This window comes from Panulirus ornatus, chromosome 13 (genome assembly GCF_036320965.1).
Source record: "Panulirus ornatus isolate Po-2019 chromosome 13, ASM3632096v1, whole genome shotgun sequence".
Taxonomy (NCBI): Eukaryota; Metazoa; Arthropoda; class Malacostraca; order Decapoda; family Palinuridae; genus Panulirus; species Panulirus ornatus.
In genome coordinates, this window is record NC_092236.1 from 49,417,485 (window position 1) to 49,433,182 (window position 15,698).

General features: G+C 39.6%; 2 protein-coding genes across 13 annotated transcripts in view; one reads left to right on the forward strand and one right to left on the reverse strand.

Annotated features, from left to right (window-relative positions):
• Positions 1–2,403: 2,403 nt before the first annotated feature.
• tsl (membrane-attack complex domain containing protein torso-like) overlaps positions 2,404–15,698 on the reverse strand; it is a 117,138-nt gene continuing 103,843 nt past the window's right edge. For all 10 annotated transcript variants that reach the window (XM_071668825.1, XM_071668826.1, XM_071668830.1 and 7 more), the window contains 2 exons: positions 14,675–14,757; positions 2,404–2,899 (listed from right to left, as the gene is read on the reverse strand). In XM_071668825.1, coding sequence (XP_071524926.1) covers positions 2,652–2,899; positions 14,675–14,757 — 331 coding nt within the window. In that variant the 3' untranslated portion in view covers positions 2,404–2,651. The remainder of the gene's footprint in view (positions 2,900–14,674; positions 14,758–15,698) is intronic.
• Positions 3,642–15,698, forward strand: part of LOC139752850 (tubulin polyglutamylase ttll-4-like) — a 327,656-nt gene continuing 315,599 nt past the window's right edge. Inside the window, exons 1-2 of one of the 3 annotated variants that reach the window (XM_071668813.1) lie at positions 3,642–3,865; positions 8,960–9,051. The gene's annotated coding sequence lies outside the window, so the exon portion shown is untranslated. The remainder of the gene's footprint in view (positions 3,866–8,959; positions 9,052–15,698) is intronic. The other 2 variants (XM_071668817.1, XM_071668815.1) reach the window with 2 other exon arrangements.

Genomic DNA, 15,698 nt, shown 5'->3' on the forward strand with positions numbered 1-15,698 from the left:
ACAGAGCTTGTATACATCATCATTTGTAGAAGGTAGAGCTAGAACTAGAACAAAACTAAAATGACTTTTTTGGCAATTAAAAACGGTAATGATTGTTTGAACAAACAGAAATACGAAAAGTTTTTACGTTAAAGCTTTACAGTGGTCTTCAGGGATCCATTATTGTTATATAAACTAACCGTGAACTCATTAGTTGGCAATCATTTCCTGCCTTACAGTTAATTCTGAAGAAATCACATGTCTTCTAATGTGTCAGGTAAGTGCCTGTTCTCTCTTTAACCTCAAGTACAAGACTAAGGAAGTTATGAAAGTTTAATTTGGGGTTGTTAGGGAGGTGAATGCAAGAGTTTTGGAGAGAGAGGGGCAAGTATGCAGTCTGTTGTGGATGAGAGGGCTTGGGAAGTGAGTCAGTTGTTGTTCACTGATGATACAGCGCTGGTGGCTGATTTGGGTGAGAAACTGCAGAAGCTGGTGACCGAGTTTGGTAGTGTGTGAAAGAAGAAAGCTAAGAGTAAATGTGAATAAGAGCAAGGTTATTAGGTTCAGTAGGGTTGAGGGACAAGTCAAGTGGAAGTTAAGTTTGAATGGAGAAAAACTGGAGGAAGTGAAGTGTTTTAGATATCTGGGAGTGGATTTAGCAGCAGATGGAACCATAGAAGCGGAAGTGAGTCACAGGGTGGGAGAGGGGGCGTAGGTGCTGGGAGCGTTGAAGAATGTGTGGAAGGCCAAAATGTTACTTTGAGCAAAAATGGGTGTTTGAATAAATAGCAGTTTCAACAATGTTATATAGTTGCGAGGCATACAGGAGGGGGAAAGGGATGCAAGGAATAGAGTGAATTGGAACGATGTGATATACAGGGGTCAATGGGTAGTCAGTGGATTGAACCAGGGCATGTGAAGTGTCTGGGGTAAACCATGGAAAGATTTGTGGGGCCTGGATGTGGAAAGGGAGCATTGGTTTCAGTGCATTACACATGGGTTGTGCGGAGGAGGCTGAATGTGTTGGAAATGAGATGTTTGAGGAAAATATGTGGTGTGAGGTGGTTTGATCGAATAAGTAATGAAAGGGTAAGAGAGATATGTTATAATAAAAAGAGTGTGGTTTGAGAGAGCAGAAGAAGGTGGGTTGAAATGGTTTGGTCACATGGAGAGAATGAGTGAGGAAAGATTGACAAAGAGGATATATGTGTTAGGGGTGAGGGAACAAGAAGTGGGAGACCAAATTGGAGGTGGAAGGATGGAGTGAAAAAGATTTTGAGCGATCTAGGCCTGAACATACAGGAGGGGGAAAGGGATGCAAGGAATAGAGTGAATTGGAACGATGTGATATACAGGGGTCAATGGGTAGTCAGTGGATTGAACCAGGGCATGTGAAGTGTCTGGGGTAAACCATGGAAAGATTTGTGGGGCCTGGATGTGGAAAGGGAGCATTGGTTTCAGTGCATTACACATGGGTTGTGCGGATAGGGTTGTGCGGAGGAGGCTGAATGTGTTGGAAATGAGATGTTTGAGGAAAATATGTGGTGTGAGGTGGTTTGATCGAATAAGTAATGAAAGGGTAAGAGAGATATGTTGTAATAAAAAGAGTGTGGTTTGAGAGAGCAGAAGAAGGTGGGTTGAAATGGTTTGGTCACATGGAGAGAATGAGTGAGGAAAGATTGACAAAGAGGATATATGTGTTAGGGGTGAGGGAACAAGAAGTGGGAGACCAAATTGGAGGTGGAAGGATGGAGTGAAAAAGATTTTGAGGCTTGAACATACAGGAGGGGGAAAGGGATGCAAGGAATAGAGTGAATTGGAACGATGTGATATACAGGGGTCAATGGGTAGTCAGTGGATTGAACCAGGGCATGTGAAGTGTCTGGGGTAAACCATGGAAAGATTTGTGGGGCCTGGATGTGGAAAGGGAGCATTGGTTTCAGTGCATTACACATGACAGCTAGAGACTGAGTGTGAACGAAAGTGGCCTTTGTTGTCTTTTCCTGGCGCTACCTCGCGCGCACCTGCGGGGGAGGGGGGAGCCATTTCATGTGTGATTGGGTGGCGACGGGATTGGCTGAAGGCAGCAAGTATGAATATGTACATGTATGTATATGTCAGTGTATGTATAAGTATGTATACGTTGAAATGTATAGGTATGTATATGTGCGTGCATGGGCGTTTATGTATATACATGTGGGTGGGTTGGGCCATTGCGCTACCTCGCTAATGCGGGAAACAGCGACCAAGTAAAATAAATAATATATATCAAAAGTAAAACCACTCCATCTGCATGAGGTTACACTGCAAGTGAGAGGTCTTCGGGTACCTAAATATAATATACAAAATTATCAGTTGTCATGGATTTTCTTCTTTAGTATTTACATCTTTCTTGGAGTTTAGGGAATGCAGAAAAGTGTAAGGTATTTTTATAAGCAGCCCTTATTAGTAGCTTTTTTTCCGGTAGAGATTTCCTCATTTGTTGGTCATGTTGCATTTGTTTCTACTCCTATAGGTTTGTGGTCTCGTTTATACATGCTGTGTATTGAAGTTTCCTCCATGTATTATTGTAATAAATATTTTCTTTGCACTTTTTTTTTTGTTTTTAGCTGTTCTGTAGTTCTAAACACTGCTTTAAAATTTTCAGGTACTTTACTTCTCATAGTTTTTTGTTACATTGTGACATAGTAAAGAGAGAGAGTATTGTCTAAAATCTCACCCAACCAGTGACGCTTGGGAGACTTGGGAACAATTTTGGTGATCTTCTCTAATTTTAGGCTAAGAACCACTTCACCATCCAACTTCTCCAGTTTGTCCTCCAAGTCCTGGTCCTTGAAAATTGAGAATATGCTCTGGTATAGACGGAAGAATGTCATAGACATAAGCTTGTCACCAACTACTTCTTCAAACTGTGGATTACCTGCGAATGGAAATAAAAAAAAACATTATTTCACTTTACAGTATCATTTTAGTAAGTAACCTCAAACAAAGTTGGGTGATGCAAGCAGAATCTTTACATTATTACCTCCATGCCCTCCCGTTTACATGAGATGGATCACATGAACAGAGCTTCCTCAAGTTATATCTAATGGTTCAGCACCTCTTGATTATTATGGATATTATTAACAATTCCATTCACACTTCCACTGCACACAAGCATACATGATAAATGTAGTAAGTCCAGTGGAAGGAGACTAGCCGGGTAACTTGAGTACTATATTCGAAGTGTACAATTGTACCTCAACCGTAACCTCATCGCCCAACTGCCTACCCTGCGTGGCGCCAGCTCCATGCAGTAGTTAACCTTCTCCCACTGTATCTTACCTCACGTATCCCACCACTCACACAGGTTCATACATACGTTCCCCTGTCTCCCTACCCATCAACATTATTAACTATTATTTGTGAAATATTAACACTCCATAAACATACATCAAAGAAACATAATGGAACACAATAGAAAATATACAGCAAGGATATACGGCACTACATATAAGGACCCAACATTGTTTAGCGTACAAAAATAAACCTTTTAATTCTGAATACAGTAAGAAAATAAACCTCTTTTGATTACAATCGAAATGTACAGTAAAGACATATGACACTGTTGTTGCTACGCACAGAACAAATGTAGTCATTTAGGTTGACAGGGAGCTTCATAACTCGCAGAGCCCACCACCTCCCCTCTCTCCCAGACCCGTCCGTCTTGGCTCACAGGTAACAACCCTCAACCACCTCGTTCCTGAGGAGCTTCACTGCCTCCTGTCCTGTCTGCGCCGACCTGCACCACCCGGCGTCACTCGCTCCGCTTCTACCGAGGTTCCCACGTGACGTCGATTTCATCGCGCTACACGTCCAGCAGCACCAGGTCGTAGAGCACCACCAGGTACATCCTGTTCTCTTTTGTCTCCATGACTCTTCCTGTCCTGTACCATGTACCGGAGACCGGGGTGCTTAGTCCTCACGCTCCTTCCTGGCGCCAGGCACGGCAGAGTTTAACCGCTGCCTTGGGGCCCGTCATGTAGATTGGTGTGTGCCTCTTTATGTCACTTGGCGTCATCCCAAGCCACGCTGTCTTGTCAGTTCCCCTCGCATTTCTGCCGTAGTTCGTCCAACTCTTCTGTTGTGTCCCTGAGCATGGTCCTCCATTCTTCTCGGTCTTCCATTGTTGTTGTTGGGTTTTACGGTCATCGACCTATGAGGAAGGTCATTAGGCCTGATGTCTTCCATTACTACCCCGTTGGTCCACCGTATCACTTTGTCATAAAGTAGGTCCAGGGGAAGGAAACTAGCCGGGTAATTTGAATACTGTATTCGACGACATTGTTCAGAACTACCTTAACGAGACCTCTTCTCCCCGACTGGCCGACCTGCATGGCGCCAGTTCCATGTGGCAGCAAGCTTTCGCTTAAAGTACCTCACCACTTATAGAAGTCCACACACACATCCCACAGTAACCTATGCCCCTTCAACATAAACGCTCCAGAAAACGTCCACACCTAAAAGTATTCTAAGCTATCAACCGTTCATTCTTTGTGCTAATGTTTTCATTTATTTTTCTTTTTTAATTTTAGTCATACTATATTAGATCTTTAAATACCTCATTCACCAGGTGTACTGTGTAGCTGTGATTTTTAGCAGACTTATCCATGCACCTTTGTAAATTTCTTTGCACTATCTCATAGCTGATTTCCATGATTTTCCTAATTCATTACTCTGCATTGGTCATCCATCTGTTTGTTTTTAGCTTGTATGATCAGTACTTAAGAAGACCATGGTTTTGCATACATATATTAGTTGCAACAAGCTTTAGATCAAACAGATTTCTTGTACAGTGTACACCTGACTTTTACCAACACCCAATTTACTCCTCAAAGTCATTTCCCTTGCATGTTACTTCTCTCAGTTTCATCATTCTCACTGCCACCTTTATTTTTGTTGTTCAATTTTCCCAGATACTTGAAACTTGAATTTCTAATTTCTCTCAAGTGAAATTGTTGGACCAGGATACTGGGTGTGATCAAACTGTACATTAAAAGAGTAACAGGATTCTGTCATATTGTATGATACTTTTAATATAAAGAATCTTTGCTAAGCTAATTAGGCTGCACTGTCAGTGATGAAAAAATGGAAGGAAAAGAACCTTTCTCATAAAAAGTGATGCTGCCAGTGTCAACAGATCAGCAGACACAATGAGGGAGTCTGTGAAAAACAGTTGCGATGAATAATTAATGGGAAATTTTAGGTTTACAGAAAAGACCAATGGTGTAAAAGGTGTATGGTGTGGGAAATCTGTCCAGTGTTTCATAGTGATCTGTGGTCCAGTGTGTAGACCGACCCATTGTTAGATCCTATGCTATTGACGTTCATAATACAGTGCCCATTAATGGGTTTTACTTTGTCATAAGTTAGTTTTTATTTAAGTGAAGGACCACTAATATTCATCAATACAGGGATTCACAAACTATGGGTACCCTTAGAAAATACTTCAGTCAATCTGATGTTTCCTGTATTAACACTGAATGGCACTGATTCAGCATAATTGCTAGGTGTCACAGAGACCTTCACTTCTGATGGTCATCAAATGCATTACTTCTGGTATCTTGAAATTAACAGTTTGATTGGGTGGTTGAGTCTCAGAATTTCTTTCTGAGAGAGGTGAGATATTCCTTGTTTCACACCTTACCATCTTTTAAGATCTTGTAGAGGTATGTGTAACAGCAGTTACATTCTTCAGAGGTAATCTGGGTTCTCTGTTATGCTTTTAGTGTCATTAGGTATCGGATGTAGTCTTTGGCTGTAAAGTGAATAAGTGAAGGGTGTAGGAAAAGCAACATACTCTTTTAGACAGGTAAGGGGATGACTATTTACACTTATTCCATCTTTTTTTCATTTTAGTAATCAATATGGTGATAGGAATAACATTACAATCAAGGAAATCTTGGATGAAAGGAAAAAGAGTAAGAGAAAAAGAATATATGAATTAATCAGGGCTCTACTGGTGTTTGTAGACCTGACCTGTAAAGGTAAAAAGAAAAAGGTTATAGGAAGATGGAAATGAAAGGAGGAAGAAAATTCTATACTTATCTATCTGTCTACATATCTCCTTATATCTCATATGCCCATTCCTTTTGGGAACTCATTCAAGTGGGTGTGGATGGCCATGGCAAAAGATTCTCCATGGCTGGTGAACTCTTTTGCGGCTACTTAGCCATCATGCCTCTGTCAACGGGCCACTGGCAGAGAGCAGCTCTAGTGCATTGTTTTCAGAGCCTCCTACCTATGTTCCTTCCGACTACTTATACCTGAGGTATCTACCTAATGCTCATGCCTTTTGTTCCAACCTGCTATTTCTTCCTAATTCTTCCACCTAAAATTCCATAGCTTAGCAGTGTGGCTAGTCTCCATTTAGAAATTGTGAGAACCAGCAACCATAAGCATGCCTCAGGTCCAAGCCTCAGTGGCAAGGACACTTGCAGACTGTTCAAAAGAGCAATTGCCAAAATTACACCTGTAAGACAGGGAGAGGGCAGCAACATTGTAGCACACAGAAAGGGCTGGTTGAAGAAAGATGATTTCTGGAGAATTGATGAGACTGGTGGCTTTTGGCTCCACTCTTACTAATAGAGAGGTAGACAAAGAACCAATCCAGATGTGTTCAGTATTCCATACTAAGATGAATAAAACCCTTGTAGATATGAAATGGTTGCTCACATGAAAAGTATTATAATACCTATACAACATCCCCAGTTATTGGAAAGCAGACATTATGTTTATTTTGTTTAAGGCTCCCAGGATAGATTGCTAGTTATGTTCAGCATATTTAGTTTTGCTGATTTAGTATATAATTGGGAGATGTGTTTGAATAGAGAAAACCTAGAGGAATTGAAGTGTTTTAGATATCTGGGAGTGGATTTAGCAGCAAATGGAACCATGGAAGTGGAAGTGGTTCACAGGGTGAGGTAAGGGGCGAAGGTTCTGGGAGCATTGAAGAATGTGTGGAAGGCGAGAACATTATCTCGGAGCAAAAATGGGTATGTTTGAAGGAATTGTGGTTCCAACAATGTTATATGGTTGCGAGGCATGGGCTATAGATAGGGTTGTGTGGAGGAGGGTGGATGTGTTGGAAATTAAATGTTTGAGGACAATATGTGGTGTGAGGTGGTTTGATCGAGTAGATAATGAAAGGGTAAGAGAGATGTGTGGTAATAAAATTAGTATTGTTAAGAGAACAGAAGAGGGTGTATTGAAATTTTTTGTTCTCATAGAGAGAATGAGTGAGGAAAGATTGACAAAGAGGATATATGTGTCAGAGGTGGAGGGAACGAGAAGTGGGAGATCAAATTGGAGATGGAAGGATGGAGTGAAAAAGAATTTGAGCGATAAGGGCTTGAACATACAGGAGGGTGAAAGGCATGCAAGGAATAGTGAATTGGAACGATGTGGTATACTGGGGTGGCTATGCTGTCAGTGGATTGAACCAGGGCATGTGAAGCGTCTGGGGTAAACCATGGAAAGTTTCGTGGGGCCTGGATGTGGAAAGGGAGCTGTGATTTCAGTGCATTACACATGACAGCTAGAGACTGAGTGTGAATGAATGTGGCCTTTGTTGTCTTTTCCTAGTGCTACCTTGCACGCGCTTGGGGAAAGGGGGTGCCATTTCATGTGTGTCGGGGTGGCGACGGGAATGGGTGGAGGCAGCAAGTGTGGATGTGTACATGTGTATATGTCTATGTATGTATACGTTGAAATACATAGGTATGTATATGTGCGTGAGTGGGAGTTTAAGTATATACATGTGTATGTGGGTGGGTTGGGCCATTTTTTCATCTCTTGCCTTGCACTACCTTGCTAACGAGGTAGTGCAAGGAAAGAGATGAAAGAATGTGTTTCTAGCACAAGTGGAGGCAGTGTTGCCAGTGTTTGCTTCACCTTGACAATACTGCGTCTGTCTGGTGTGGCTGGTAATTGTACAAGTTTTATAATTTTACTGTCATGAAAAAACTGTGATTCATGTTGATTATGAAAAAAAGATATATAACATGCGGAGTACCAACTCCCTTAACAATCATGTCTTACTGTTGCAGTTTTTGGCTAGTAATGCTGGAGCATATATAAAACTTCTCATAATTGGATTGATATGGGAAGGAAATTTCTTTTTTGTTTTTTCATTGTTATACTAATAAAGCACATTTGAAGTTGAGAATAAATACATTTATTTTAAAGAGCTTGAAAAACTGAGATTCACAAGAAGAAAGGAAACCTAAGTAAGGAGTTAAGGGGTTAATAGTGATAGGGTACGATAGGCTCAGTAAATAACAGCACATTCTCATGAGTTTTCTATGTAGGAAATTGAGTAACTTTTAGCTCTTTAAAATAAATGTATTTTTTCTCACAACTTCTAATGTACTTTATTGGTATAACAATGAAAAACAAAAAAAAAAAAAAAATTCCCTCCCATATCAATCCGATTATGAGTTTTATATGTGCTCCAGCATTACTAGCCAAACAATGTGAAAGTAAGACATGATTGTCAAGGGACAGATGATGTCATGCTCTCCTTGAAATCTTGTGGAGGTATTTTATTGACAATAACTTCCAACATTGAAAGTTAACCAATATGAGATGAGAAGGTGTTGATCATAGAAAAAAAAAATATATAACATGCGGAGTACCAACTCCCTTGACAATCATGTCTAACTTTCGCAGTTTTTGGCTAGTAATGCTGGAGCATATATAAAACTCAAAATCGGATTGATATGGGAAGGAAATATTTTTTTTTGTTTTTATTGTTGTACCAATAAAGTACATTTGAAGTTGTGAGAATAAATACATTTGTTTTAAAGAGCTTGAAAAACTGAGATTCACAAGAAGAAAGGAAACCTAAGTAAGGAGTTAAGGGGTTAATAGTGATAGGTTATAATAGGCTCAGTAAATCAAACCCTGATGAAACTAACAACAACAACTTCCTCTTGCTCAGGGTGCAATGGACCACAAAAGCTGGAGGTCTCAAACTCAGCAGGTCTTCTCATACATTCTAAGACTGATGTTGAATCATTACCTTGTATCCAGGTAAGCCCAGCTTTATTTTCTCATACAACTGTACCTCGAGTTACAAATGAGTTTATGTTCCTGAAACCCATTCTCAAATTGACTTTCTTTATAACAGATGTGTTCCTATGTTTTTCAAAATGTTTTAAATCACTGGAAACCTATTAAAAGACTAGTTTTAGACAATGGTAAATAGAATATAAATCTTGTATATGTTGATGAAAGTCTGTGGGGCCTGACTGTGGATAGGGGGCACTTGTTTTGGTGCATTATACATTACATCTAGAGAATAGTTGTGAGCAAATGAGGCCATTTCTTCATCTGTTCTTGGTGTCACCTCGCTGATGCTGGATGTAGTGAACATTTATGAAAAAAAGAATATATAACAGTTATCAGTGTACAGAATGACTTCCCACATCCAATTTCATGTCATATGAACTAGATGACTGGTAATTTTTACTAATTTTAGGAGGGTTGAAATACAGTTTTAAACAAGGAATATTTGGAAGATTTCCTTGGATATTCATAATGGCTTTTTTTTTTTTTTCAAATGAAGCCAGTGGATCTTTCTCTATTTGTATCAGCAAAAAGCCTTCATTAGTTGGGGATGGTTGTGTAAGGCATATTAACCTTGTACAACTTGGTTCTAGCATTTTCATAAATTTCAGTAATAGTTCGCATTGGGATGATCCAGGAAAGTTGCCCATAAGAATTATAATTTCTTAATAATCATTATTGGACTTTCTAAGGTGTTTATCTAATGTAGCTTATGATAGAAATGGGCTACTGGTTAAACTGATTTGAATCTATGCATGACAAAAAAGATTTCTTGGTGCAAGTCCCCATATCATGGAAACCTTGTAGATCCTTAGTTACATTCTTGATGAACACCTCAAAGGATGACTTTACATATGTCTTCTCTATAGGCATACTTATTTGCTCTAATGTTCTCCAGGAATACTCCCAATTTGAGATGAACTGTTAACCCTTTTGGCACTCTAGTTAAATACAGTGCATAATAGAACTGATGTGCTATACTTTTTGAGTGCATGATGCAAATGGTAGCAGTAAACATCCTTAGAGGAAGCATATATCACTTCTTCAGTGAATTTGTTGTCTCATTGGGTTTGATTAAGTTCATGAAGTAACTAGAGCCTTTTCCTTCTAAGTTTTGGGTCAGGTTTTTTAGCTAACCCAAGACCATAGCATAACTTTTTTTTTTAGACAGCATGGGCAGTTGAGGGCCTAATCAAGGCCATTCCATTAATGCTATATATATATATCCCTAGCCTGAGCCAGGTACCCATTTTATTGACCGACCCCTAGGGGTAGATGAACTGCTAAGTTGACTGTGGACTAACTGTGCTCAACTCTGGGTAGCCCATGAATGCGTCATGGTCAGGAATGCTAATTGCTACACCACAGGAGTCTTATCTATTTATATCTTTGAAGCCCGTTCCCTTTGGGAACTCGCTCAAGGAGGTGGCCACAGCCACCACATTTAGAGGTAAGCTTGTTGAGAAATGTTGTCTCTGTTTAGTTGTATCAAAGTCCCAGAGCTTGTTCTGAGATTTACAATATTTGCTTCTTCTATCATATTAGTGACCTCACTTGGAGCTATTTCAGTACACACACTCGTAACTGCTGTGGACTGAATTTCTTCTAGGTTTATTGGGTGGAAATTTGGAATACTGCCATAAATTAAATGCTATCTTTTGTTGTGAGACCTATGATAAAGTCATCATAATGATCTGCTGCCACTACCACAAGAATCTTTGAGAACTCAACTAAGGCCTTGCCAAAGTAGTGGATTTTCTGATATATCATAAATCCCCTAAAACATTGATGAATACTGAAGTAGGTATGGAAGTACATTTGATTCTAAAATCAGCATTATGTTACTTTTAGGTATATCACTGGCTAGAGGTGAGTTTTGAAGCAAATGGAAAGGGTAGTGGTGGTGTTGGGTGGATGAGACATTGTATACAGGAGTTCAACATGTGTTACTTTATGTGCTTAATTCAAACTGTACGTGTTGTATGTAAAATATACACATGGAGGAACCAGCATCATTGTAGTCGAGCACCTTCAACTTTCCTGTGATGCTCAAGGTCTTAAACTTGGCCACTATCCTGCCAGAGGGCTTAGAGGAGCTTGAATGACACAGCTAAGGAGCTTGCCTATCACTGAAAACACGAGTGTGGGATTACAGAATATGTTGACGTATGGTTAAAGCCACATAGTAACTGTTGACTTAATACTTTCAAAACAGCCTATGAGCATAAAATTGTATCACCACTTATTTCCCAGTATCAGTTAGTTGGAGGTTCCTGAATGCTGAGTATCAAGGGTTTCTAAATGCATGTCCACAACTCTGTCCCCATTCAGTATCTTCTTATCAGCAAGGGAATATTAGTAGGTTTCAATTTTGTTACAGCCTCTTCCAGGTCAGGAAGAGTAAAAAAAAGTGGGTTGATGGTCAGGTAAGGCATCTCCCAACCTCTTCCCCTTGTTCACTAGACAGACTGAGAGGTAAACTTATCCTCACAATCTCTGATGTTTAGGAAGTCAGATGCAGCTAGACTGATCATGCATGCTGTTTTCAATTTTAGCATACACCAAATCCTGTCATACAGGTGCAGTGTGACCCATGTCTAAAAGGGCTCTTGGTACTTTTACTTTGCCGTAAAGACTATTGCTAATTAGTCACTAATTGATGTGGATCATACACTAGGGCCATACCTTCCCCCACAGTGTTATGTTGTTTACTGTGATGCTGGGATTCTTTCCCAGTGCTGAGTGTAGTCACTTGTGACATTGGGCATCTTTGCATATCAAAAAACGCTCCTTACATTTATAAGGATGGTGGGAAAAGGCAGCCTCAGCAAGTATGGCTAAGGTTCTCACAGGGTAAGACATTATGCTATATGATTGATCATAATTCTAGGATTTTTTACCAGTCCTAATTACAGTTTCATGTCACACAAGGCTCCTCTACATATTGGTCAGGTGCACTTTCTTATCTAAATGAGGGTAGGAAAAGGCAAACCATACAGCTATGGTTAGGGTTTCCTTACTGTAAAATGCACAAGTATGGCTATGGTCCTTTAGGGATCAAATAGCCATATTCTGCGGTAAACGTATTTTACACATTGCCTGAGATTACTACTGATGGAATCGTAGTTCCTTAGATTGTGTGTTAATGTGAAAATACGATGTGCCTTAAGTTTGAGATCTCACTTCCTACCCTAGGAGCCCCTTCTTTCTTTATGAAGCTTCTGCAGTACTCATGCAACTGACCATGTCCACTGGTTGGGTCCATAAGTCACTGAATGTAGTGATATTGTGTGTGCATGTATGCGTGACGAGTCCATGGCAGTCAAGATGTCAGTGCTTGATGTCGTCAATATGGTAGTTGTGTCATGGACATGAAGGATGAAGGGTCTTGAGATATGTTGAAATGGTGTTTTTAGTGTTGTAGGGATGGGTAATGTTTGAGATCTGTTACCAAACAACAAAGATGCTGCTTAACTCGACCCTTGTCTGCAATACCTTTCACGGAAAGTAGTCAATGTATCTTGATAACTTGCTCAAAAAGTCTGATACCTCTCACCAATATAAGTATAGGCTAGGGATAACAACAGTAATGTTAAAAAACACTTTTATTTAGTAGTACTTTGTTTTACCTTCTTACCTACAGAAACACTAGGTAGTAGTGGTAAGTAAGAGCATTAGGTAGTAGTAGTCAGTAGGATCATTAGGTATGGGCCTCTGCAAACACTGCACTAGAGTTGTGCTCTGCCTTTGGCCTGTTAAGGGTGAGGCACTAAGGGCCAGGAAGAGGCACTGGAATTCACTAGTTATGGAGACTTCTGTGGCCAACTCCTTGGGGTAGTTCCAATTGGAACAGGTATCAGAGAGAGAGATAGACTTTCTTAAAAATGACATTTCATACATGTGGATGTGATGTCACTGTGACTTTTTAACATGTATATGGATGGAGTGATAAGAGAGGTGAAAGCAACACTAGCTAAAGGAGGTGATGGAGTGTGGTGGTGAGGAAAGGTGGCTAATGACAAGCCTGTTTTTGGATGATATTGTGTTGTTTGAGAGTGAAGAGGAGTTACAGAAGATCGTGAGCTTTATGATATTTGTAAGTATAGGCAACTGAAGGTAAATGCAAATAAAAGCAAAGTATTGATGTATGAAAGGAAACAAAGTGAAAGTATAGATTTTGCAAAATCATATACAGTGAAAGAAGAAAGTATATTAATTTGTGTCAAAGATTGTGGGAAGAAAGACTAGTAGAGATGAGAGAATTCATGTATTTTGGAGCTATCTTGGGTAAAGTTGGTGATATGGAAGGAGATGAGGAAGAGAACAGTACAAGGTAGAATAGTCATTGGGTCCCTTAATAGGATAATTAAGGGTAGAAGTGTAAGTATGGAGTGAAGAAAGGATTAAGGGACAGCATAGTCCTCCTGACCCTGACCTATGCAGCCAAAACATGGACAAGGAAGGAGTCACAGAGGTCAAGAATCCAGGCTTTGGAAATGACTTGTTTGAGGAAAGCATGTGGTATGATTAGATAGTATGAAGGAAATGGGAAGGTGTATGAGAGATTTGGTATGCCAGGGAATGCAAGAATCCAGGCTTTGGAAATGAGCTGTTTGAGAGGAGCATGTAGTATGACTAAATAGTATGAAGAAAGAAATGAGGAGGTGTATGAGAGATTTGGTATGGCAGGCAATGCAAAGGGAATGAGTTTTAGAGTAGGAGAAACAAAATACTTTGAGGTGGTTTAGGCATGTGGAAAGAATACAAGACGGAGTTTATAAGGAAAGTGTAAGATATTATGATTAAAAGGGTAGGTAAGAGAGGAAGACCACCTGTGTCATGGAAATAGAGTAGGAAACTATTGGAGGAACAGAAATGATATAAGAAAGCATGGAGTGGTGTATATGAGGGAGGCATGTAAGGACAGGGATATGTGAAGATTTTTTTGCGTGGCCATCCACCTTGATGGCAGTTCCCAAAGAGAATGGGCATTAAAGATATAAATAGACATTTCACTCTAATAAGCTTTATCAGATCACTGACAGAAAACGACAAAACACCGCTCACATAATATGATGCAGCATGGGAGTTCGGGAAATGTGGAAAATATATTTGACAAAAAGTTGCGGATCTGTAAGATAATCACCGAGTTTTATCAGATCAAAAGCAGTTTAGAAGTGTGAATGAACAGAAACTACAAGAACTTAACAACTTATGTGTGGATTCAAAATTCAATTCATCTTGAAATGTAAGACAAGAACTATTGACATTAGTAAGTTAAAATGTTTAAAAAAAAATTGATATAATTTAGCAAAGCTAGCAATCAAAATATAAGTTTGAGATAGACATACCAATATGTTGATGTATGTTACTGGGAAGGTTTACTGATATACTTCTATGGAATATGAAGGAATGTAAAGAAAGAAATTAGCTATGATTATAGTCGTATCTTGCTAAACCTAGATGTCATCACTTTATGTGACTTGAATGGAAAGCACAGATTTTTAGAATTTAATCAGTTGTGTTTAAGAACAGAATACCTTTTAACAAATTCTGCTAATTGGACAGAGATATTAGCAACACTTACCTGAGGCTAGTTTTACTCTGCCAACATGCAGTGCATAGTATGGGGTAAAGTAACGCTCCATTTGGGTCAGTTCACTCTGACTGCTGTGAATTAAAGATAATAGGCCGTGAATTTGTGCACACATATATGCTAACTGTATATTAGAGTCCATTCTCATTTACATTTGATTGGATCAGATACAATCAGGCATGCACCTTTTTGTAGGAACTGATTTTGCAAACATTATTTTATGTCTAATGTACATCTTGGATAGAAGCCTCACTTGAAGTAAAGTCTTGCACATAGGGTACAAAGGGAAAGCGGAAAAGCAAAATAGGACAAGAGTGGCTGTGGGTTTCAGAGAAAAGTTAGACACTTTGCCCTTTATAAACTGATAAATCATATCATTCTTTGAAGACAAGAAGGTTGGGAAACAAATGGACATCACAACTACCATCAAGTTTTCACCAACCACATGATGATTATGTGATGTGGTGGGTTACTGAGTACTGCATGATCTAGCCACTGGCAAAGGCACAAAATCAATCAGCTCATGGAAGCAGAAACAAAATTAATATCACAGGAGGGGAGGGGAAAATACAGTGCAGTATAGAGGGAAAGTGGGCCAGTTCTTGACATCAGTCAGCTTTATGATACGGACGGCACATGCTCACTCAAATAACCCAACAAGCACTGAGCAGCTGATCTTCCAACTCATTTTTAAACTCCAACTCACCAGAAATATTCCCATCAGAAACCACACTTCTTAGACATACACAACTCACACTGTCCTACTTATGCTCTGGACATAACCCATCACCATAACATGACAAACACTGTTTCACCATGCCCCAAGACCCCCTGCACCCTCTCCACATAGATGCACACACACATCACAACATTTTATGAGCTGTGGTGCTGACCAGGAGTAACTGCATCTGAACAGGATTTAAAAGTATTTAGAGGCAAACTCAGCTATTTTTGAGGTGGAATATCCAAGATAGGCTAATGTATTTACTATGTTGAATGATGGAATTAAAGAGCC